Here is a 25,698-nt window from a genome sequence, read left to right on the forward strand (position 1 = left end):
AAATTATGAAATTATTAAAAAATTAGGATATCCTAAACTTTTTTGTCTTTGTTATTTGTTAATTAAAAATATTACTTGAAAAAAAATAAGAATATATATAGTTATATACCCTTTAAATCAATTCATTTACCTACACAAAGCAAGGTTTCTGGTCAAATTGTTATGGCTGAAGCTCAAAAGAGAAGATTGTTGAATGAAATTAATTTAATTCTGAAAGAAGCGAAACAATAAGAACTAGCAGTAACTGAATTCTTTTCTTCTTATTCTTTGAACCTACACATTTGAAGTTTCACAACCTTGGTAAACACGTTATCATTTTTACCTGATAAATGATTCCTTAAAAAACAGCACCTTTTCGCGAGGAAGCACGGCGTTTTATCCCGTCGGCGCTGCTCATTTCGTATCATCGGATGACTCATCGGAATTATCCATCCGGGAAGTAGAAGCTTCGGTTTTGGAATTACCCTCTATCTGAATTGCCACAAAAGGGCGTTTCGTGGGGCTGACTTGAGCCGCAAGCTTTAGGGCTTGCTTTTTCTTCACCTTCTTTGCCCAGCCAAGAAGACTCTCTTGCACATGATCCTCAAATATTGCCTTGTTGAATGAGCTCCCCATCTTCAATTCAGTTAAAAAAAAACAAGTAAATTGGAGTTCCATATTATAAAAACTCAAGTAAATTGGACTCAGTCATTAAGAGGTTCTCCGGTCTAAATGACATAATTCCAAAAAAAAATTACTAATGTTTGACTAAAATAATCACGCGGATGAAAATCAATAGTCGACATACGACTAGCCCTCCAAAATAAGAGTCTTTTGCCCTAAAATGAAATGTTGGTGTCAAAATACTCCAAAAATAAGAATAAGAATAAAAATGATTATTTAGTCAAATGTTAGAACTAAAATATTTAAAAAAATCAAAATGATTATTTAATCAAACATTGAGATACGAAAAATTTAAAAAAATATAAAAAAAGACAGAAATACACTCAACCAGAGAAATACACTCAACCTGTGCGACGATGGCATAAAGTGGCAGTGTACTATAACTACAAACTACTTGAATGAAAATCCTGCAGGGACCATCAGAAGATCAAATGTTGGGATCTCGGAAAAAAAATGCAGAAATTAAAGGGAATGGTCATTGGTTTTTACCCTATAGCAATCCTTGGCACGATATAATCAATTTTACCCATTAGGCATGAGTTTAACCCGAATTGAACCTACATATGATGAACAAAGTTTCATCATGTTCATCCCCATTGCTTACAATGCAGTTCATATTTCAAAAGATATAATGACAAAATTATCCCTATTTATTGTACAAATGATCACTTTGATCCCTATTATTTTTTTATCATTTTAAACTCTTAACGTTTCAATTTTTTGTCAAAATACACATACTAAAAGGAAACTATTAGTTGAGTTTGTTGATACGTATCATTTTTACATGTACTTAATTGTTAATATGACATATGATATATCATCCAAAGTGATGACGTGACATATATCATGTCATTTAAAATAATGATATGACATGCGTCATTTAAAATGATGATGTGACATATAAAAATATCTCGTCAACAACATATGTTGATCATTAATCAAGTAACAGTTTCCTTCCAGCATGGAGAATTTTGATAAAAAAAAATAAAACATTGGAGACTAAAATGCTAAAAAAAAAAACTTAAAACGACCATTTGAATAAATAGGGGGGCATATTTGTGATTATGCCATCTGAAAATTGAAAGCTTACCCAAATCCAGCAGAAAAATGCAATCTCGAAAGCATTTTGGAAGAGGATAAAATGGATCAAGTTGAGAACCAGACGAGGATTGTCGAACCAAAAGTGTTCATCTGATGGGTTTACTACTAATTCTCCTTCAACAGCAACATGTTTCTCCGCAACATCATGAGCCAAACCGGTAATCACATGCTCCAGCTTGGTGCCCACAGCAAGTAGAAGCTAGCCAATCAAAGGAACACAATGAAAGGATTGTCGTTTTCTGTTGTATTGTATTTATTGTGATTGCGACAATAATATGTGCTATTATGGTTGTGAAATAATGGTTCTGGATGGTACCTGTACCGCTCTATAACAACTTCTATTTCGATAGCGAACGCTATTTAAATTCTTTACATGCAAGGAATGGACCGAGGGGAAGACTGTCTCCCACTGCCCTTAGAAAATTTCAAATTATCATATATTTTACATATTTTCTTTGAATTTCTATTGATAATCTGTTTTAGTCCTCTAAAATTTTATAAGTTCGTAATCTCTTAAAGTTTTAAAAGTTCGCCCCTAATATAAAATTCTAGGTATTTCCATGTGTGTGGAAGAAACTATATTGTAATTTGTAAAGTACTCACAATGAAAGGAATGAAAGCTATCCAGTAATATGTATACCATCCTGCAGAAGAAAATGGAGAAAATTCCATCATTATGGAGCTTTAATGCTTGATAGCAATCCCATCGAAAACGTCTAGCACATGCCATTGAAGCAAAACATAACAATCCATATCGTAAGAAACTGCTGCAATATGGGGATTGTTTGATTTTCTAAGATGGTTTTAAGGAAGTTTTAATATTGTTTGGTATCTGTATTTTTAGGAGATTTGGTTTAATTTTTCAAGTTGTATTATAACTTGGCAAAGATGTAGGGTAAGTATATATGAAGTATGGTAGATTGACAGATTACGGAATATTGGCCGAGACTCGATTATTCTGGTTGTATTCTCGTGATAGTCTGAGTGTGTGTGAAGTATAAATAGGTGTTCTTTCTTTTCATTATTGTTGAAGTTTTTCGTCGTTTTCTTTTCGGTATTATTTCTAAGATTATAAATATGGTCTTGGCTGCAATGTTTTTTTGGATACCGGATTGGAAGATGTTTTTGTAGAAAGATAAGAGGGAGCTTTTAGAGTTTTATTATAACCGGAGCCACAACTCGGTGAGGGTGGGCATGTCCACTCTTGAAATTCGAATTTTCTTTGAATATTTACCATGAAAAAAGGAAACGAATGCAATAAGTATTACGTACCTTGAACATTCAGCAACAAGAAGATGATTACGAATGCCCAGAGATACCAACTGCAAAAATGCAGAAGAAACTAAGCATGATGATTCGAAGTCGAAAATGAGTTGAAATATACTCCCAAATACCACTTACCTTATACCAACAACTTCCTTAAAATCATCTTCCAAGGCTCTTATCATGTATTTGTGAAAATTAAAGGTGGGGTTCCCTCTGCAATGGGTCTGCAAATATAAATGGCATGACCATAAGAAAGTCGTTCGAGTGATATCAATTTTTCACATGTTGCTTACCATGATGAAACCTAGCCTTAGTGCCTCGTAATCGGCTTTGGTAACAGATGCGTGGAATTGCTTAAAAAACGATTTCTGGGAAGAAGATCAGAGTCATTGTTAGCAAGCCAGGTCAGAGCTAGAAACATCATGAGGCACTAGTCTATTGTTGTTTTCTTTCAATGTTCTAGTGTCAGGCATCAGCAGGGATTGACGTAAGATTTTATGTTGGGGACTAACTTGAATTTATAAAATCTCAAAGAGACGGAAAATATATTTTCAATAAAAAATAAAAAAATCTAAAATTTATAATAATTTTAAATTTTCAAGAATACAAATGCCTCCACTCGCCGCGGTCCATCCTTGGACACGGGTATGTTCATATTTACGAACATGTGTATTGAATGGTATCCTTCGAATACCCTCTAAATACATGAAAACATTTATGAAAAAAAAATGAACACACTCGAGTTTAAGTAACATAGAATCGACTCCCTTTCGTTGAGTTCAATTGTGACACTTATAGATATTGGGATAGAGCATACAAATGGTCATCCAAATATAGAATGTTGTTTTATTGAGTCCATCGACTATTAAAAGTTATAAAATGATTATTTGATTATTCATATGTTCTAAGTTTGTCCTTTTTCGCTAAATAAATTGATAATAGTCTGAACTTGACGTTAACTTATTGATTGAGATATGGTAGTCGTTTGAGATCTTGGAATCAAATTTTATCATATCACAGTCAATATGTTAACGTTTAACTCATATTATCGTCAACTTTTAATAGAAAGTGATGAATTTAGAACATATAAATAGTCGAGCGACCATTTTGTAATAGTGATCATTTTATAGTCAAATGACTATTTTATAATTTTTAATTGTCAAAAAACTTAACAAATCAATTTTCTATAGTCGATAGATCATTTGTATACTTTACCCTAAATATTAATTGTAAAAGAATTGTATATAAAATGAAATAGCAGCTTACCAACCACGCTAGAGGGACTGAATGTTTACCGAAACCTAGAAAACGATTTCTGATAAAATCATGATGTTGGACATGGGTGACTTTTTTTCTCCAACGCTGCAATAACACAATGTATAAAGTTAAAAGCGCCAAAGGAAAAGAAAACGAACTAGCAGATCAGTTTAGAGCAAAAATTCCACTTTACTCGAATTTTTTTTTCATTCGAGTTGACTCAATTTAATTTGAATAAATCAAATTTTCGAACTCAATTTGATTTTAAAAGGTTCTATTTGATTTGACTCAACTCGTAATTGCATAAATTCAACTTGACTCGAAAAAAACTTATATTCGAGTTGTTATAAAATAGAACTCGAATAACTCGAATTTTTTTGTAATTAATGGATTGATTTTCAAGTTTGAGTCGAGTCACTCAACTCTGCATGATATATGTATGAAAAAAATATGAAAAAAATATGTACATTGTTATGGTTATAGAAAAATGTTTAAATTGAAATCAAATAATATTATAGTATTATAAAATTTTACAATTAAATTTAGATTAAATTTAGTGTAAAGTATAGTATTATAAATTTTTACAATTAAATTTAGGGTAAAGTATAGTAATGGTCACATAATTTTTCTAAAGCTTTCATTTAGGTCCCCCACCTTTTAAAACTTGCAATACAATCCTCCAACATTTTTCTGTTTCCAATATGGTCCCGGACGTAATCGACCGTTTGACGTCGTTACACTGTCGTTAGTACGTTTGCAATATGGTCACTGAACTTTTCAGGCGCTTGCATTTAGGTCCCCCAGCGTTTAAAACTTGCAACACAGTCCTCAATTTCATTCTAAACCCCAAATTCCTTTTCGATCTCAAATTTCCTTTTTCGCTTCTCTCTTCTCATTTCGAGCGTAACTTTTCATTATATTTGATCATCTGTTTGGGATTTCATTATATTTGACTGAGAGGTGAATGTGTTGTTTGGGATTTCATTATATTTGATCATCTGTTGGAAAATCTTTAACCACAAGGATTAAACGAATAAATTATTATATGTCATTTATACAAAATAATTCCATCTTTGTTGATGACTTTCAACAATGATACTTAGTTCATCTTTGTAGTATTTGTCAACTCTGCATTTCTAACTCCATTTTTTTCTCACAAGCATTTCATCGAACATCTATGTTTCACATGAGATGACATGTATCTAACATTACACCTTGAATCGTTGATGGTCATGATAGTCTCTTGGTCGGGTCTTCTCTCAATGGATCCTTATTCAATTCAATACCTCCACATAATTCAAAGTTATATTAAAATTTCCCATACATCCCCGACTGAAAAGTTTCGCTGAAAATGAGAAGAGAGAAGCGAAAAAGGAAATTCGAGATAGAAAAGGAATTTGGGGTTTAGAATGAAATTGAGGACCGTGTTGCAAGTTTTAAAAGTTAGGGACCTAAATGCAAGCACCTGAAAAGTTAAGTGACCATATTGCAAACGTACTAACGACAGTGTAACGGTGTCAAACGACCAGTTACGTCGGGGACCATATTGCAAATGGACTAAATGTTAGAGGACTGTATTGCAAATTTTAAAAGTTGGGGGACCTAAATGAAAGCTTTAGAAAAGTTCAGTGAGCATTACTATACTTTACCCTTAAATTTAAACAAAACTCAAACAACTCTAGAGTAAAAAATTTAAGATAAAGTTTGAACTATAAAATAAGACTCGTCAACTCAAATAACTCAAAATTTTTTGACTTGATTCGATCAAATGTTCACCCCTAGTTGTATGCATTGAATAATGAAAAGATATCAAAAGATTAGTATGAATCTTACGTGTCTCTGGATCATAATTCTCGTTTGCAATTTCATGTTCCCAATATTTCCATTTTTGTATCTGCAACAACAAACACCATCCTTTAACTTTCAAAATTTGAAAAATAAGCAAATAATATGTCTATATATGTCAGACAGATTACCTTTAGTCCTCCAAAAAAAAACTGTGAGAACAGAAAATGAGACATGGGCAATGGCCAGGATGAAGATAAAAATGTGTAGATGATGAAGAGCCTCAATCGACATCAATGGCACTTTATTCTATAGAGCATAAAAACATATGGAAATGATAAGAGTAAATCAAACCAGAGGAGCAGATAAAGTAATATATTAAATAAGAAAGGTCATTCATGGGATGTTAAATCATTTGATTTTCTCTATGCTACTCGTAGTTTTGTTCTATTGATTCGTCTTCCAATATTTTTCAATTTAATTTATATTTATAGTTTTATTTCAAATATTTATATTTATTATGCAGATTCGTAAATTTTCATCTCTAAAAATACAAACATAGACACACACACATATAAGTATTTTAAAATGTCTCTAGATATCTCGGTTATATAAATATAAATATAAATATAAAATATAAAATTTATTGATTAAATTTGTATATTATGTGAATTTATTATGAAATTGAGTTGATATATGTTTATGATTATAGGTAAGTTGTGTGAAATCATGGGCAAACAAAAAAGACTAGATGAATTTTGTTTCTTTAAAATTCTATGTAAACATATGAATTTTAATGATTTAAAAAATGTATTAATATAATATTTTGATATATAATCTACATCAAAAAAAACTAAAATATTTTCATTAATATATATAATTTTCCAAATGCCCCTTTATAAGAAAATGTTGACTTCCACCACTGTGACTGGAAGATATAAACCAAATGAAAAGGGTAGCATGGTTGGAGGTAGCAGGCGTTCCTCTTCATTGCTGGAACCATATTACCTTTAAGAGGTTGGCAGATCTTTGGGGTAGCTTTGAAGCTCTTGGCGAAAAGGCCAAACAGGACAATGGCCAAACATTCAATAGATTGTGAGAAGATGACCATTATAATAACAACAAACATCATAAGGAAGGGACCCAAGTCTACTTGAGTTTATACCAGATGGGGAAATAAGAATATATTAGCATGTGCTTATGAAGATATAAAGCTCTTAAAGAACAAGTCTTCTTGGGAAAAAGAGTGCATGTGTAAAATAGAGTGTGGGTTAATATTGGATCCACAAAAGACAAGTGCGTGGATGAGTCAAAGGAGGTTGAAGATTTCTTTCTCAGAGTTGGCACCAAGGAAAAGAGTAGGAAAGAGATACGGTTCGTTAAAGAATTTCCAAGACAGGGTCATATACGATCGGGAGGGAAAGAAGAGAGATCAGGCAAATAGAAAGGAGAAGAAGAAAGTAAAAGGGAATGAACTTATAGAATTATCGAGTACTTCCCTTTCCGACTCATATATGAAAACTCGATGGGCAATACAAATCAGGGAGGCTAGAAAATTGGTGTATATGCATAAAAGCTATTCTTGGGTCACAATATGTTTGAAAGTTCACTTAAAAAAGTTATGAGTCTCTTTAAGGTTGGACATCATTATCACATTAAGAAAATGAGGCTTCGACGAAAATAGGAAAGAATAATCAATAAAACCCCACCTTTATTTATCAATGTTTGGATGAATCGGTATTTGTAAAAGTGGAAAATGTTAACATTACAAAGAAAACATAGAATATTTTACAAATTTTTCTCTAAGGAGTTCACAAAGTGAAGAAGGTTTGACTCTAAATACTACGAGGTGAGTTTGAAACTTTGATGATGAAGGAATCTGAGTGAATTTCAAATTATTACTCGAGGATGGTGGTTATTATCAATCAAATGAAAAGATATGGAGAAACTTTAGAAGATTTTCATGTGATTGAAAGATTCTTTGTTCCTTGAATCTAAATTGTGATTATGTAGTTTGTGTCATTGATTCAAAAGGTTTATACTATGTGACTGATGAATAAGTTATAGGTTGAGGTCGTGAACGTAAATGAGGATAAGGTTATGATCAATGGAGATGTGAAATAGGCTATTGTAAAAATCGTACCAATGATGTTGTAAGCCCAACATCGAGGAATCAGGGAAGATCATGGTGAAGAGGAAGTGTTAATTATCAAAGATTAAATGAAATGAGATACGACAAGCTCGATGTTGAATCTCATAATTTTCATAATTTGGTCAATTTTTCGCAGAATGCCAAATTCATTCTAACAAAAATGCAGAGAAGGTCGTCATTTAAGATCAACAAGATATTGAAGTGTCAACCTTGTTTCTAGTAATCAAGAATAAATAAAACAATGATGTGAGAATATGGTATCTTGACAATGGAGCAAGCAATCAAATGTGTAGAGATAAAGAGGCATTTTTTAACTTGACGAGAAAGTTAAAGGTAATGTTCTATAGTCTAAATTCAAGGAAAATGAATAGTTTTAACTTCGACCACTAGTCATCCTAATCAATTGTGCGAGACATGTCTCTTAGAAAATTATACAAAATCAAATTTTCCGAAAGATGCAAAATCAAGAGAAATTAGGCTTCTTCAACTTATACATATTGATGTATGTGGACCAATCATTTCGTCATCATTTAATAAAAGCAGATACTTTTTGTTCATTGATGATTGTAGTCAAAAGACTTGGATTTTCTTGAAGCATAAATCTAAGGCCTTTTTGTTTTTAAAATTTTTGAAGCTCTTATTGAAAAGAAAAATGAGCATGAGATAAAAGTTTTAAGGTCCAATAGAGGAGAGAAATTTATTTTTAATAAATTCAATAATTTTTGTGAAGGAAATTATAGTCGTTATGCTTTGAAAGTTCTCAGATTTCCAAAATAAAATGGAATTGTGGAAGAGAAACATAGAACTATTCTTAAAATGGCAAGAAGTATGGTTAAGACAAAGAATGTCCAAGGAATTTTGAGCAGAGATTGTTTCATGTGTTGTTTATCAGTCTAATTGCTTCCCAAAAAAAAACCTGGTTAATGTAGCACCTCAAGAAGAACATAACTGAAGAAAACAAAATGTAAGATATATCCATGTGTTTGGTAGCATTGTCTACGTGCAAGTACCTAATCAAGGTAGATCAAAACTTGACGATTAAAGTTTGTGATAATGATTTTATCGGAGATATTGATGATAGAAAAAGCACCTCAAGTTTTGTATTTTTCTTAGGAGATTGTTGAATATCTTCAAGTTTAAAGAAGCAATCCACTGCAACTCTTTTCACATGTGAAGGTGAACATGTAGCAGCAACTTCTTGTACTTGTCAAGTTATTTGACTTAAAAGATTAATGGAAAGATTAGTGGAAGGTCTTCACTTATAACAATAAGAATCTATCGAAATTTTAACTAACAAGTTTGCACAAGCACTCGTAAAGGATTTGTTATACTATGCTCAAAGTAAGCATATTGACACCAAATTGTAGAAATATTTACACACCTTTTAAATTTATAGATTTTCAAAAAATGCGTGGAGAAGCTAACGTGATCAAGAAAGACTCAAATTAAGAGAAGTGTTGGATATTATAATTTAAACATTCTAGAAATATTTTTGAATAGATATAGTTATTCATATAAGGGAAGTAAACGAGTGTTTTTTTTAAGATTGTTTTGATATATTCACTTCCACTCATAAAGATTTCTATTTCTCTTTCACCTCTATCCAACAAATGATCTCAAAGGGGCCTTACATGCTTGATTTAGATCAGCCGGTGAGATGGTCTTAGATCAAAACTTTGCCAATAGCATGTAAACGAAATTTTATGATTATCATTGTTTATTATAATCTTTTTATAGATTCTAATAACATATGTGTAAATCGAACAAGTAAAGCAACAACACTAGGCAATCAAGCATGTATTCTAGTGAAAGCCATTTTATTGGGATATATTACCTTGGCACCGCAGTATTCGACTGCATTTAATGGACCTGCTCTCAGTAGGTGTCGGGCGCCACCATGCACGGTTGAACCATGCTCTAACTCTGGAGGTTCATCGTCGTCGTCATGAAATTTACAGGGAAGCATGTCATTATGCATTTCCCTTGGCATGCACATTTTAGAAATTGCACTCTGGAATACTGTCAACAACAGTGATATAAACCCCAACAGCATCAACTCTGCAAAAACCAAAATCCCACGTCTCAAGGTTACAATAATTCGAATGCATAAAGTATTGGATAAACTATATGTTTAGTATCTAAACTATTACTTGTGTTCCATTTTGGTACCCAATTTTTTTTTTAAATCATACATATCATTTAGTTTAGGTTTCAATTTGGTATCTGCCGTTAAATAATTAATATAACTGTTGATGTGGCATTTAAAAAAAAATCAATGATGACACGACATTCTGAGACGGATCCATGTTATAGGTGGGAGGGGCAATGCCTTCCAAACTTTGATGGTTTAATTATCTATTAAGCCATTAATAGTTTTGAAACAATTGTAATTAAGCCCTTGTTCCTCCCAAAATTTTCTGATATAATTAAATTTTAGGACATTGTGAGTTTTAAAATTAATGGAATTTGCCTTAATCCCAAAGTTGTTTGATTTCATTACATTTTAAGACCTTTGAATTTTAAGAATTAATGAAATTAAGCCCATATTCTCTTAATTTTTACTGTTAACTTGTTTTTTAAGACACTATTTATTTTGAAGTTAAACTTGCGTCATTATAGTTCAATCCTAGCTCTGTCCCTGATAACATTATTTAAGGTGACACGCCAATATCACCATTAAGTTTTTAACAGCGGGACACTAAAATAAAACATAAACTAAACGTTAGACATGATTTTGGAAAAAAAAACTTGAGTACCAAAAAGAACAAAAATAATGATTTAGGTACTAAAAATGCAGTTTACCCAAAATAATTTCCAAAGGAAAAGAACACATTAAGAAAAGGGGTTACCTTCTTTAACTTTCAAAAGAGCCTCGTAGAGTGGTTTTTGTTTCTTCTTCTTCAAAACATCCCCTAAATGATGAAGTGAACGTTCCATGGCATAAGAAAGGGCAATAATCACAAAGCAAACTGACGCTATAATCCATGTTGGTGTGAACATGAACGATCCCTGTTCTTCTCCTCCTCCCCCTCCCCCTTCCCCTCCCATTGTTTCTCTTCTCAAATTGCTACACTTATGGATGTGGTTCTGATCAGTTAACCTAATCTTCTTCACTTTCAGTTATATACCAACCCTTTTTTACATGCATTATAACAAAAACATTGGTCCTTTCGTTTTGTTTGTTTCTCGAGAAAACAAAGATGTTGTACCAAGTTTCTGAAAATAGTGGGAGATTTCTTTTCTGTGATCCTTTATTTATGTAACTTTGATGTATGAACATAGATTGTGGTTATGTATTTGCATGCATCTGAACTTTGGTCATGAGGAAGTTTTTTTCCCCGTAAAGAGCTTGAAGTTAGGAATGCGTAAGAAAAAGTCAAAAGGTTGGTTTCTTTCCTTTATTTAAACTATACTCTGACTAAATTAGTTATGATTTAGTTAGTATTACTGATAAATTTACACCTACGTAACTAATATTTTTTATATATAAGGATAATGACACAATTACCCTCAACTTTTCATTTCTTTGCCAAAATAGCCCTCGTTGGATGTAAACCATTAGTTGACTAACTTTCAACACATGTTGCTTACGTGACATTTTTACATGTGTTCAATTAATGATATGGCATGTGTAATGTCACCATTCCAGATAGCGTGGCACATGCCACGTCATTATTTTGGGTGACATGGCATATGCCACATATCACTTCGGGTGATATGACACATCCTATGTCATCATCTTTTAGTGACATGACACATGTCACATTATCATTAATCACTTGTGAAAATGAAATGTTAGTAACATGTATTGATTGTTAGTCAACTAACGGTTTTCATTCAATAGGGTCTGTTTTGATCAAAAATTGAAATGTTGGGAGGCAAAATTGTAACACCCCAAATTATCGGGTTAGTATTTTCGGGATGTTTTGAGAGGATATTGGACAAATCGAATAGTATTGTAGGAAGCCTTGATCCAAGTTTAAATTGAGTTGGACTTGAGTCAAGCTCAAATAGTGATAATAAAAAAGGTATTTTTGAGTTAGGGGCAAAGTTAGAGGGACCAAAAGGGTGATTATCTCATTGTTTGTTCTAAAGGCTGATTTTCATTCAAATTTTGTGATATCACTGGGAGGGAGATAAGGGGAAAATCTTATTTCCCTCGTATCTCATTTTTCTCACTTTCTTTGTCATATTCTACCTTCAAACTTGATCTCTTTTCCTAGGTGGCTTGGGCAAAGGTGAAAACTTTATTGGTCTACATTCTTAACTAATCCAAATTAACAAAGATAAGTGATGGAATCCTCACCCTTAGAGCTTCCAATCAAGCATTTTTTTCCCTAGTTTGTCATGGTGGCCAAAAGTGGGGTTTTAGTGGGGGTTTAGAAACCTTTAAGTTAGTCAGCTCATTTTTGTGTGGAATTAAACCTTAAGAAGCCTTCTTAACTTCTTTCCAAGTTCATAGGTGACTTAACAACTCATTTACTTGTCTTTTGACTAGTGAAAGAGGTTGGAGAAAGCTCTAAAGGAAAGGGTAAGGAAAATCTTGTGCTTGGGTGAGCTTGGAGTTATTTCTCAGTAGATAGGAGTACGGTAACACATTTCTAACTTACCTATACAACTTTTAAGTCATTGTATATGCTTGGTTAACTTGTATAAGTTCAGAGGGTATGTAAGTGCATCCATGGTAGATTATGATTTATGATGTTACAACATGAAAATTGACCTATTATGATCTCTTTTGACTTATATAAGACTTAAATAATGTTTAAAGGCCGAGAGGAATAAGGGTGAAGTTGGGGTGTCATTTTCAAGTAAACAAAGAAATTCTGAGTTTGAGTATTAATACTAGATGAATAACACCAATATTGTTCTTCAGATAGCCAAAACAAAGGGTTTTGGCTAAGTAGTATCAATACTTTGTTCATAGAGTATTGATACTATTCTTTGGGTATCGATACCCAAGGGTGGGGTATCAGTACCATCGTTAAATTACAAATTCCAGTAGCCAGATTTGGTATCGAAACTAGGGAAGTATCAACACTACTCAAAGAAGAAGTAATGATACCATAAGTAAGGGTGTCAATACCGATTTATTTGCCTAAACATCAAACCTAAATTTGGTATTCATACTTGTCGTCACCATTTTTTTATGGATAGAATATTTCGAATCAAATTTTATGAAATGATGATGTGAGTCACCATCGACATTTGGGTTAGGTATTTCGAATACCTAAAAGCGTCTTTTAAAACAATTTTAAGAAAAATCATTTTAAAAAGAAAAAAATTGGGCCTATATGTTACCAGAAATTCATTTTAAGGGCTCGGGAGTCGGTTATGTGTGGGGAAGGATTAACACCCCCACCACGCCTAAAGTTGGTACTTGATCACTTATATGTTGTCATAGTGGTGAAATTTGTGGATTCGAGTCAAAATTTAAAATGTGATCATTTTATTGAACATTAATCAATTTCATTTTTTTTTATCAAAACATACTATATTATTTTCAAGTGCGTTTTTGTTCGAACGTCGTAATAAATCGTACTACCTTGATAGGTTGCACTTTTCATGCCCATTCTACGATAGATATTATTGAAAATTCTCACGAGTGCAAAATAATCTTGGTGATAATTAATATCAAATAAAATAAAACAAGAAAGTAGGGGCCAAATTCATAAAATCGAAAAATCTAAATTTAAGGTCGAATTTGAATTGATGGAAAATTATGAGGGTTGTCATGCATTAAAACCATTAATAATATGGGAAACTAAAAATGAAAATTAACCACTAATGAAAATTAAAATCAATATCTCACGGGGACAAAAATAAAAACAAAATAATAGTATAGAGACTAATCATACAAGTAAAGTAAATCACATGCAATAGAAATGACATAGACCACATTGATAACTCCGTAAAAGGCCACATTTTGGGACCTTTTAACTTAAGTTATTGAATGTCTAAAGGCTCATTTAGGATCATGTAGATGCATTTAGTTGCATGTGGTGGATTTTGGTTTGCCTTGGCATTTTACTTTTACAGCGGTGCTGCTTTATGGGAAATGTATTTGTATGATGATGTGCAGGTATTGAGAGCAAGAAAAAGTGGAAAGAAAATGCCGTGACATAAGGAGATTGCTGAGAAAAATGAATTTTCTAAGTTCAACCGACATTTCAAAAGTGCTTACATTGCGAGAAGATATTTTTGAAGCCATCTGTATCCGACTTTCCGTGATCTTTACCCAAGAAATCTTCCTCGAAGATCCGCCTGGAGGGGTCGGCGCTGCTACAGCCGATCCTGCTGACCACGCCGCCTGCTCTACAGATCTTGTCTGTCCTTGGGCATCTACAGCGGGATTATGTCGGGTACTCAGCCAGCTACCCAGGCTGTAACATAGCCTGTCCTGCCCGACTCCCAAGCAACTTAACCATGGTTTTGGTTTTTCTAGGAAAGTTAACACCAAGTTCTAGGATTAGTTTTCCCCTATAAATAGAGGATAAAGTCACATTGTTGAAGACTTTGGTTCCACCCAGATTTGAGCTTAAAAAGTTAGAGAGAGAATGTCTCATCTTTCTCCGGCAATCCTACTTGCCGTGGCATTTCTCCGTGACAAGCTTGAGGGAGTGGCATTCTAGACATCCGAGAGGAGCTAGTTCACTGGGGGCAGTTCGTGGTGGCCGAGGGAAGCTCCGACAGTGCACGTCGAAGGCTTTTTCTCCCTCCCTTAGTTCTTTGCTTTCATATTTTGTTATTGGGTTGTAAGGAACAGATGAAACTTGCTTTGTGCTTGTTTGTTTCGAACCCCACCATGAACTAAACCTATTTGGTGGGAGTTCACTTGGATGTTTAAGTTTTATTTCAATGAATGGTTGTTTTTCTTTGTTATATTCTGTTTTGTTTATTAGACTTAGTGCCTTAAAGTTATAGGAGCTACGAGAATAGCCATTCCTTAAGAGATTCTTTGGGTTCGAAAGAATACCAAGATAACACATCCTTAGTGTTCGAGAGAAACTAGGGATGAACTACATAAACAAGGGGTTCTAGTTAGTAACTAGGCCTAATCCACCTTAGAGATAAGGCTAGGATTTCATTCGACTAATAGGAGTTGTGCATGAACGATAGGTTAGATGTTAATGCTGCTGTAAAAAGATATTGACGAGATATATCCTGTTATATGGACCAATAGGATCACTGCAGGGGTTTACGCCAACCGGTTTTGCCAGGGCATCTTCAATCTATCGAGTCCCTTACTAGAGATAGCATAGGGCACCTTAGTATACTCTGTCGGGCATAAGAGGCATAGAGATAAGATCATTCCGAGAAGTAAACTTAGGTTTTCCAGAGTGACTCATACCACTCATTCCCAAAGTAGCTTGTCGTGTGAGAAAGACAAAGTCCTATTAATCAAATCGTATATTTACATTTTATTTTTCTTTAACATTTCCATCCACTTTGCCACGACATATCCATTTGCTACCATACCACCATTCCATTTCCACAACATCCATCTCATTTTGCCACAACATTATCATTTGTACATACCATCACTAACTTTACTTAGGTGACAAAGTAAAGTGTTTTAACAAACTCATTCGACTTCTCCAATCCCTGTGGAGACGATACTCATTTATCACTATATTACTTGTTCGATTGTGTATACTTGCACACATAAATAATCATGACATACTAAAATGAAATAAAACAAAATGCAAAGCTCAAATTAAAAATAAATAGAAACGTAAATGCTGGAATTTAAAAGGAGTGAAATGCAAAAGATGAAAAATAAAAGGGTAGAATAAATCAAGCTAAAAATTAAAATATAAATAACAATAAAATAAGGTAAATAAATTAATACTTTAATTTTTAACCTGGACCGTAATAAGACGGGTCGTACCCTGAGGTGGGTCATCGCAAGGTCGTACAATGGTTTGAATGCGAAAAATAAAAGTTAACAGTTAGTGGCATAAAAATAAAACAAAGTAAAATTAGTAGTCAGAGGTTATTAATGTTAGAAATAAAATAAAATAAAAGTTAGGAGTTTGTGATTAGTAGTGTTAGCATTTTAACCCAGACTGTAATAACGCAAATCGTACCCCGGGGTAGGTCACCACGAGGTCGTACAATGATTCAAATAAAAGAAATCAAAAAATTAGTTGTTAGTAGTTAGAAGTTATAAGTCAGTAGTTAGAATAATGTTAAAAGAGTCTGAATCATAATAATGTGGGTTATACCGTGATTGGGTCACCGCAAGATCGAATCGAACATTAAAATGCAATAAATAGAGCAAACAATAGGTGATTGAAATAAAATAAAGTAAACAAAAATGTTTCAAAAATAATAAAAAAAGAAATAATGGGGATCATAGTGTAAAAAGACGGGAAAAGTATGGGGGCTAAAATATGGTTTGACCCTAAACTTTATCTCACTAACGCACTAAGAAGATAAAATGTAAAATATGAAATTAGGACCTAAACTTTTCAATAAATTAAAAGGACATGAGATAGGTGACCAACATGTAAAACACGCCTAAAGTATGATGACTAAAGTGTGATTTTCCCAAAACAACCATGTATTTAACCTATCGTTTTTCTATTTACGATAAAAGTTTAGAAAACCTAAAAAAATGAAAACCATTCTTTTGTTTGAGCTCTACCAAAACCCTTATCTCTCGGCCGCTGCTCTTCACAGGAGATCAAGGCCATCGCTTTGGCCACCGTGGCCCGGTGGCCATCTTCTCTCTGAACTCCTAATCAATCGAACAAAGGTATCCTAAAGGTCTAATTGGCCCTAACAACTTTGTATATTCTCCCATAACCAAAACCGAAACCCCTAGTCTCTCTAAACGATGATGGCTTCCTTCCCAACCACCACCGATGGTGATCGTTTTCCGACGAGGAACTTAGGTGGTAGAATTCTAATACTAAGGTAAATTTCGATACCCTTTTCCTTTTATTTCATTCGAAATCCTACATGAACACACAAAGAAAAAAAACCCAGAGAGAAACAAAGAATACCTTCAAGTTTTGTTTTTGTATTGTTTTCTTTTTATCAAAAGGGTTTTTCCTTTTGTTTGCATTTGTTTGGATTTATAAAGCACCCATGTCACTTTTAAAAGAATGAAAATATGACTTTCTTCTTGATTTTCTTGTGTTTTGGCCAAGAATGGAAATGGAGAAGCTCGACTCAACAATTGGTAGTACGGCTCGGGATGTGAGATGGTCGTCAACAACGACAACACAAGCTGGAGGAGGCCATGCGGTGGTTGGAACAAAGGGTGGCTATTAATGTTTCTTAGTTTCAAATTGTATTGGGCTTGATGGGTTTTAGGTTTCTTTGTCTTGGGCAGTGTATTGGATCAAGGGTTGTAAATATTTTTTAATGAAATAATAATAATAATAATAATTTGTGATAAAAATAGTGATTACAACTGCCCCTCTTTACTTATTGATGTGAAACAGGAATAAGGTAAAGACATAAAGCACCATTTTTGTCGTGACCATCGAGCCTCTTGAGATACGAGTTCTTCTCATTATGAACCCATCGAAAGTGCTGATTCAACTCCTTCTATAATGGAATCGAGCAAAGATTAAACAAGTTCTTGTCATTATGAACTTCTTCTCTTGACATGCTGATCTAACTCCTTATATGATGAAATTGAACAAAAGGTGATATTGATCCAACCCCTTATGTGATGGATTTAAACCTCAAATAAAATGATATTGAAGTTTTAGTTTCAAAGGAAAACTATCTCGAGTAAGATGATGTTGATCCAACTTCTTATGTGATGGAATCGAGCGAAGTGATGCCAATCCAACTCCTTATGTGATGGAAGAGCCAAAGCCGAACAAGTTCTTCTCATTAGGAACTTCTTCTCTCTTATCAGACGGTTCTTCTCATTACAAACCTTTCCATTGGAAATGCTTGGTCTATCTTCTCTTTAAAAAAATTTGAACCTACAAAAGATTATCATATTTCATTGATATGTATTTAAAGTATCCAAAAGTAATGACTCGAAGGTCTTTAATTCTTTATTGAGATCCACTTTTTTCAAAGGTGAAAATGTGGACTAAATCTTTGCTAAAATTATCTTCTTTCTCACAACCTTTTGAAATGAAATCTTGGTTGACCTTTAAAATCCAGTCATACATTCAAAACTTGATGAAAAATTAATATGTATGCTCCTATTTTTACAAATACCTAATATATGCATGCATGTTGTCATTTTAGTATTGCGAGCTCCATTGTCTAGTGAATCTTTGATTCTTTGCTGAGTCTTTCTCTATGTCGAGTCTTCATCTTTCAATGAAATGGTCTACCTCCCTCGTTTGATTTGCCCCAAACTCATATATATTGTACTTGCAAAAGACATATGACATTTCATTTTCTTTTTTTCTTCTTTCATTTTTCACTTTTTCATTTTTTATTTTTAAACTAAATTTATTAAATGAGAAACTTTGGAGATCGATTTTTCATTTATTTATTTATTTAAAACAACCTGCTCGAAGGTCTTACAAATGGCCCGAAGGACTTATCATCTTGCTTGAAAGACTTACAGATGACCCGAAGTATTTCAATCATCATGCTCGAAAGACTTATTGATGGCCCAAAGGACTTAATCATCAAGAAACCTTTGAAAATCAAACTTGGCTTCTTTAAAATTTCATTTGAAAACATCATATCGGTCAGGGTAATCGTCAATAAACCATTGAAAATCAAACTTGGCTTCTTTAAAAATTCATTTGAAAATATCATATGGTTGGGTAACATGCCCCGCTTCAAGGTAATGATTGTTCTGTGGGTTAGACTCCTCAATTCTTGAGGTTCTACCACTCTGAATGTAATTCCCTCTATTTGAGGCTTGAATTATGATTTTTCTTTTCTTTCTCTTCCTTCATTGGAATATTTGTAAAATTATGCATCTATGTATGAAAATATGAATGCACTTAAATGCATCTAAATGTAATACATGACTTTCTCATATGCATAGATGTTAGCCATTAATCTTATTCTGATTCAAAAGAGGATAACTCAATCTTCCTTCACTGGATCACCCTCGAATAGACTCCTCCTTGACATCAACTTGGTAACTCAAGAAAATTTAGCCTTGATGCCCTTTCTGTCACTGACTTTATTGCTCTATCAGAGTTGTTTTTTCTGGGCTCTTCTGTTAGTGAAGCATGAGTGATTTACATTCTAAGATAAGCTCATCTTGTTTTCATCTTTTACCCCTGACACTCCAATTAGCGAGGCTCACTTCTTACTGAGGCGATCGCTTGCCTTTTGGTGTTGAAAATATCGCAAAGAAGTGTGATCTTGAGTCTTTTTGACCTTTTCAGGCTTTATTGTTTGAAAATCGGAGAATGCCTTAATTTCTTTTGCATTGCTTATTTTTCCTTACCTTGGTCTTTGCTTATTGTCCCACTTTTTCGTTTGAGACAGAATGAGCCTCATTAGCTTCAAGGACCTCATTCGTTCTTAAGAGATTATCCTATTTGGAAATGTTTTTCTTATTTCTTATATTTTTAGAATTGATGAGAATGAAAGAATTTTATAAAGCAAAATATTGCCCCTTGCTTCAGGCTCAAGATCGAAACAAATCAATAATTCAGTGAATATCAAGTAAATCATGAATTTTATCTTATTTCAAAAATCATAGGCTTTTTACAAGCGTTAAGATCAACGGGTTGGCCATAGGTTGGCTTCTTATTTTTCTAAGGTTTTCATCATCAAGACATCATTCTTTTCTTAGTCTTCGCAAGCATTATGACATGTCCCTATCTCGACTTAGCATTCTAATCAGATACAGACAAAATAAAGCAACTAGAATATTCAATTTATAGACCTTTTAGAACAATTCCATTTCGTGTAATACCCAAATTTTGACTAGTAACTAAAATATTGGTTTTGAAAGTTTTATGACTAAAGTGTAAACTTTAAAAGTTCAAGGACCAACAATGTAATTTTTAAAAGTTATATATTTAGCATGTAAATGAATAGTTTGACCTAAAACAATGATTTTTATAGAAATCAGATTTTCAGTACATGATTTATGTTAAAAGCTATAAACTGACAAAGTTCGGTATTGAATCGGATATTCGGATTGAATCAGAATTTTATGAAAATTTGAACGATGTTACAAAATGGTTGGAAATATTATTTCCATATTTTATATCAAAGAAATTTGGCTCAGAAGGGTGTAATTTTTAGATTTGGTTGAACAGTGGAAACTTAGTGACTAAAATGCAATTTTCAAAAATTGCATGGCCAAAGTAGAAAGCCAATGCCAAATTGATTTATCTTTGACCAAAGAATATTTTAATATAGGAAATGGCAATGAAAATTGGTAATTTTAAAGATTCATTAATGGTATTTTTGGAATTTATCATAATTGAATAAAAAAATCAATTATATTAATTTAAAGACAAGTGTAAAGGCTAATTTAATGTTAGAATAATCAAGAAATTACCCATTTTCAGCTTTTTGTTCTTCTCTTGGCCGAACCACCTTGCTCAAGATAAGAAAAATATTTGTTTTGATTTTTGAAGTTATACACTTGATTTTTGGATTGAGCTATTAGATAGAGAATTAATCTACATGAAATTCTCTGTCATTTGGTATCGATATTTTATGGTGAAGATGCTTGTGTGTTGAGATTGAGAATTAGGGTTTATGTAGGATTTTTGGAGTTTGAAGAATTGAAGAAGAATTTTGATGTTTTTAAGGTTGGAGATTAATTCTATGACATGTATGATGATTAATTTGATGTGTACATGTTTGTATACTATTTGGCCTAATTACGGTTTTTGGAAATGTTGGGATTTTGATGTAATAGCATGAATTTAATCTAAGGAAGTTGAATTCATGCTTGAAATGAAATGAAAATAAGTCTTAAAAGACTTGTTATATTCGACCATAAGGGGAAATTGGGGGAAAACATTGAAAAATTTCCTATGATATAGAAATGATACTAGAAGTGTTCTATGTATTTTGAAAATCAATTTGGATCCATTTAGAAGCTTGAGATAGTAAAAGGGATAATATACAAGTTTTGAGAATTGTGGGACATTATTGCATAAATGTAATAGATGGAGTGTTAATGTTGAATTTCAATATTAGAAATGCTGGAATTTTAAGTTAGAAAGTTGATTGGAACTAAATTTCAAGTTTGGTAAAGCTTGAGGGTGAAATTCGAAAAGTCTCATATTATAGGGACTTGATTTCAAGTTTATTAAATGTGGAAGTATCATTTGGGTAATTATTACAATGCTTGAAATTATATTTAGTATGCTGATTTTTGGTTTAATTATTAAGTTGAGATTTAATTGCAAGTTTATCAAGTTGTGTGGTTGAAATTGAAAAATCTAAGAAAGTTTAGATGAAATTGTAAGCTTTTGAATGTTTAAGTGTTGATTTGAATATTTTAGTAGGCGCTGAAATTTTTATATGATTAATGTAAATGATCATAATAGTGAAGGGTCATTATGAATTAAATGGGAAAGCTAATATAAATTCTAAAAAGAATTCATAATTTATGGCTTGATGGTGTAATTGGCAAAAATTGAAGCGATGACAGTGGAAATAAATATTCATGGGATTGAATAAGTATTTTGAGAAGTTTGAAATTATGAAGGAAGTATGATTTAGTTTTATATCGATTCAAGTATTGATTTTATTTCTATCGAATTTTATAATTTCGTTTACATTATGTTAGTTCGATACTAACATATGGTTTGAATATTTTATATTATTGTATAATGCCGTGAGACCACGATAAATCTAGTGATCCAAGTAGTTTAAAAGGGAAAGAAAAGTGTGGGATCGAGAAGAATATTGTGGAGAAGGTTCGATGGTGAGGCAAAGGTGAGTGCATTTAATTTGTATTTACATTATCGAATAAACATTGGTTTGCGATAAGTCAGTTTTAGAGTTACGTTAAGAAGTTACTCCTAATGTTATGTGAAGTGTGATTCAAGCCTATACGTTAATTTGGTAAATTAATAGAATTAGTAAATAAGTTAAGGATGCAAGTTAATGAAATCTGCCAAGAAATTATGTTATGAATAGTAAGTTTAGAAAATCATCAGAAATTCTAAAAAAATAATTGAAGGGTGAGTCTTATACCATTGATTCATATATCAATATAGTTTTTATTTAGAACAAATAAAAACTGATTTGAGAAGTACACAAAAGATATGAATTCTTAATCGGTGATAGATCAGAAAACAGTGCAGCAGATTTTGCCCAAAACAGTTTTGTCAATCAATTTTGAAATTTCGTTATAAATTGTATAAGTGGAATTAGACAGATTAACTTATATGGTTAGATTCTTATTCGAGTCTAGTTTTCAATGGTGCAAATAGAATAATTTTTCAGTTTGTATATTAATGCAGAATAATATTTCTTTAAAGGTAGTACAAACTGCCAGAATAATTTTTATTAATATGGTGTATGTAAAAGGTAATATCTATTTAAATATAATTTTTAACCTATTAACATTGAATGCTTACACCCTTGACATTCATGGTGCTCGAACCTGAGTCCTTGAGTTCTCAATAAATGACAATAATTTCTTTAGTAGAGAGACTACTTGATTCATTTAAAGTTGAATGTTATAGTTAAAAATAAAAGTTTGATAATATATATATATATTAAACCTTCATACAATTATTTTAAATTAAAATGAAAAGTCATTATTTAAATCAAATAATAATAGAAACATTCTTGTCTTTGTAGTACAACGTTTCCCTTGGTCTTTTGCCACCCATGTCTCCTCTCTCATTCCAATGAATACGATGCAATGCTGTTTTGCTAACCCAAAATTGTAGGCAAAAAGAATGAGAGGAAAAACAGAGATTTCATTTGCCTTACCTTGATTCACTTTTTAATGAATGATCTCTATTCATTTAGCCCATTTTAAATATCCCCTTCTGTTTCAATTTTCGAGCTTCAGAAGCCTCAGGGTTTCTGAAAATTTCCAGGTATTATTGAGTTCCTTTATCTCTTCTTTGAAAGCTTTTGTTATGTGATTGACAATTCTCTTTTGGGGGTACATTTTGATTGAAAATTTTGAGCTATGCTTAGAATTTCATTGACTTTTCTTTCATTTAGCAATTCGCCACTCGAAAACTCTTCATTGTTGCCTTCCAGGTATTGGGTTGATCTTTTTCTGGTTGCCCTCTCTTTCATTTAATCCTACCTATATGTGCGTTTACAGTTAAAATTTTGGGATAACATTGTTTTGTTTTGTTTTTTTAAACAGATTGGAAATTTTGAAGAAAAAAATTGCATAACAGAGAGATGGGGCTTGGAAAATTGGGATTTGTAGTTAGAGTTTGGAGGTTTTTGGTGATATCAGTAAAAACATGTTATAGATCGGTTTGGAATCATCCAATGTTGGTTGGTTTGGTCAGTTTTATCATATATTGTATAGATCTTCTCCATTTATGTTTTCGATTTTGGTTGCTGCATGTCCTGTTTTGGTTTGCACTGCTGTTTTGCTTGGTCTTCTTTTGAGTTTTGGGTCGCTGAACATACCCGAAGTTGAGGAAAAGGGAGAAGAAGAGAAAGATAGTCATGGAGTTTCATCATTGAAAACTGGAGCTACTGAGTATGTTTCTATAGTCCAGAGAGATGCCGATCGTGATGGTTTTGTTGTAGAAAGACATGTAAAAAAGACGAGAGGTATAGTAGAGAATGGTTTCGAGAAAGTTAGTTTGGTCAATAATGAGGTTAGCGAAGTTGAGAAGGTGGTTCCATTTCATATAAGCTTTTAGTTAATGAGCGTTTGGATTCTATGGGCATTTGTTGTGAGAAAGGGGAGATTGATGGTGTGCAGGGAATGTCGAATGGTTTGTTGTTCGAGAAGAAGAGAGAGATGCTGGGGAGTGATAGTGCATTCCGTAATGTGGAGCTTGCGAAGGATCAAAGTAATTTGGCAGATAAGGTAACTGATAGGAATCTTGATGTGGGCAAATTTGCAGCAGATTTCAGTGATGTGCCAAAGGATAAAGATGATGATGACTATTTGGATTCCGGTTCTGATGGTTCCTCTCCTGATGTTTTCAATGGAGAATATAATGCCGGTGATTGACGAGTTGCATCCACTTTTAGGCTCAGAAGCACCACAGCCTGCACTGGTATGTGTAGATGGTTCTTATGCTGCTTCAGAGAGGTCTCATGGTAGTATTAACGATGATAGTGTTGATTCAGACGAGTTAGAGAACCTGAGGGAGGAAGATAATGATGACAATGAAGGAAAAGGACCAAAGACGGATACCGAAGATGAAAGTAAATCTGCAATTAAATGGACAGAGGATGATCAGAAAAATCTCATTGAATTGGGGACTTCAGAGCTTGAAAGAAACCAACGATTGGAGATTCTTATGGAAAGGAGAAGAGCCTGTAAAAACATGAATTCCATGACTGAGAAGAATTTAATAAACTTAGATGGTGCTGGCATTTCCTCACACATCACACTGATTTGTACTAGAAAAAACCCATTTGAACTTCCATATGATTCCTGTGATGATCTAGGATTACCTCCCATTCCAGGGTCAGCTCCATCCATTTTGCTGCCAAGAAACCCTTTCGATCTTCCTTGTGACTCAACCGAGCAAATACCTGTTCCTAAAGCAGACACTTTCCCAGTAGATTTTTCAGATTTTAATCAAAGGGAAATAGCTCTTCAAAGAGAATCCATCTTTCGGAGACATGAAAGCTTCAATGTGGGACCGTCATCTTTTGGTTTTCCTAGACAAGAGCTTAATTGGAAACCTTTTTTTGTTCCAGATCGGGTAGTAACAGAAGGAACCTCATTCCTGAGGCAGTTAAGTGAAGCTAGTGACTCGAAGATGAGCTCTGTTCTTGGTACGGAACTAGTGAGTTCAGTTCCAGGCGAAGAGGACAACAAGCCAAATGAGCATGGTGTTTCTCGAGAAACTGAACCGATCTTGAATGAAGATCATGTTTCTGTCCACGATGAACAAGAGAGCCAATCATCTGGGAATGTTAGATCCATTAATGTTATCCTAGCCGAGAATCGAGATGTTCACCATGATGTGGTTGAGATCGTTTTGGGAGGTGGAGAAAATCATCTGGAAACTGAATCAGATTTGTCTGAAGCTGCAACAACTGCTCATATAGAATTCGATGCCAGTGAAATCCATTCTGAAAGAGAAATGATTATGGAGGATTCTAGCAGTAGCTCAAGTTCGTCTTCTTCCTCCTCCTCCTCCTCATCATCAGAAACAGATGAAGAAATATCTGATGTCAAGGGAGAAGATTTTGCAAGTTTCGAATCTGAAGAAAATGAAACTAAAGAATCTGACTTTTCTACGCAACCTTCATTTGAGGAATCAGAGTTTCCTTCTACGAGTAGGGCGGTGGATGATAATCAAAATAGGCAGGCTGTTTATGATTCCAGTCCTCCATCACTCGAAAATTCTTCTCATTTTCATCTGTCTCTTCTAGCACATTAG

At 33.2% G+C, this 25,698-nt stretch overlaps 1 protein-coding gene and 1 pseudogene across 1 annotated transcript; one reads left to right on the forward strand and one right to left on the reverse strand.

Annotated features, from left to right (window-relative positions):
* Positions 1–393: 393 nt before the first annotated feature.
* Positions 394–7,183, reverse strand: LOC120213669 (annotated as a pseudogene).
* A 7,184-nt stretch (positions 7,184–14,367) lies between these two features.
* On the forward strand, positions 14,368–25,698 carry LOC120213680. The gene is made up of 5 exons (XM_039211747.1): positions 14,368–14,586; positions 23,593–23,949; positions 24,057–24,303; positions 24,389–25,420; positions 25,466–25,698. The coding sequence occupies exons 1-5, from the start codon at positions 14,368–14,370 to the stop codon at positions 25,696–25,698; spliced, it is 2,088 nt and encodes a 695-aa protein (XP_039067678.1).

The sequence above is a fragment of the Hibiscus syriacus genome, unplaced genomic scaffold, assembly GCF_006381635.1.
Source record: "Hibiscus syriacus cultivar Baekdansim isolate YM2019G1 unplaced genomic scaffold, ASM638163v2 tig00000738_pilon, whole genome shotgun sequence".
In the NCBI taxonomy this organism is placed as follows: Eukaryota; Viridiplantae; Streptophyta; class Magnoliopsida; order Malvales; family Malvaceae; genus Hibiscus; species Hibiscus syriacus.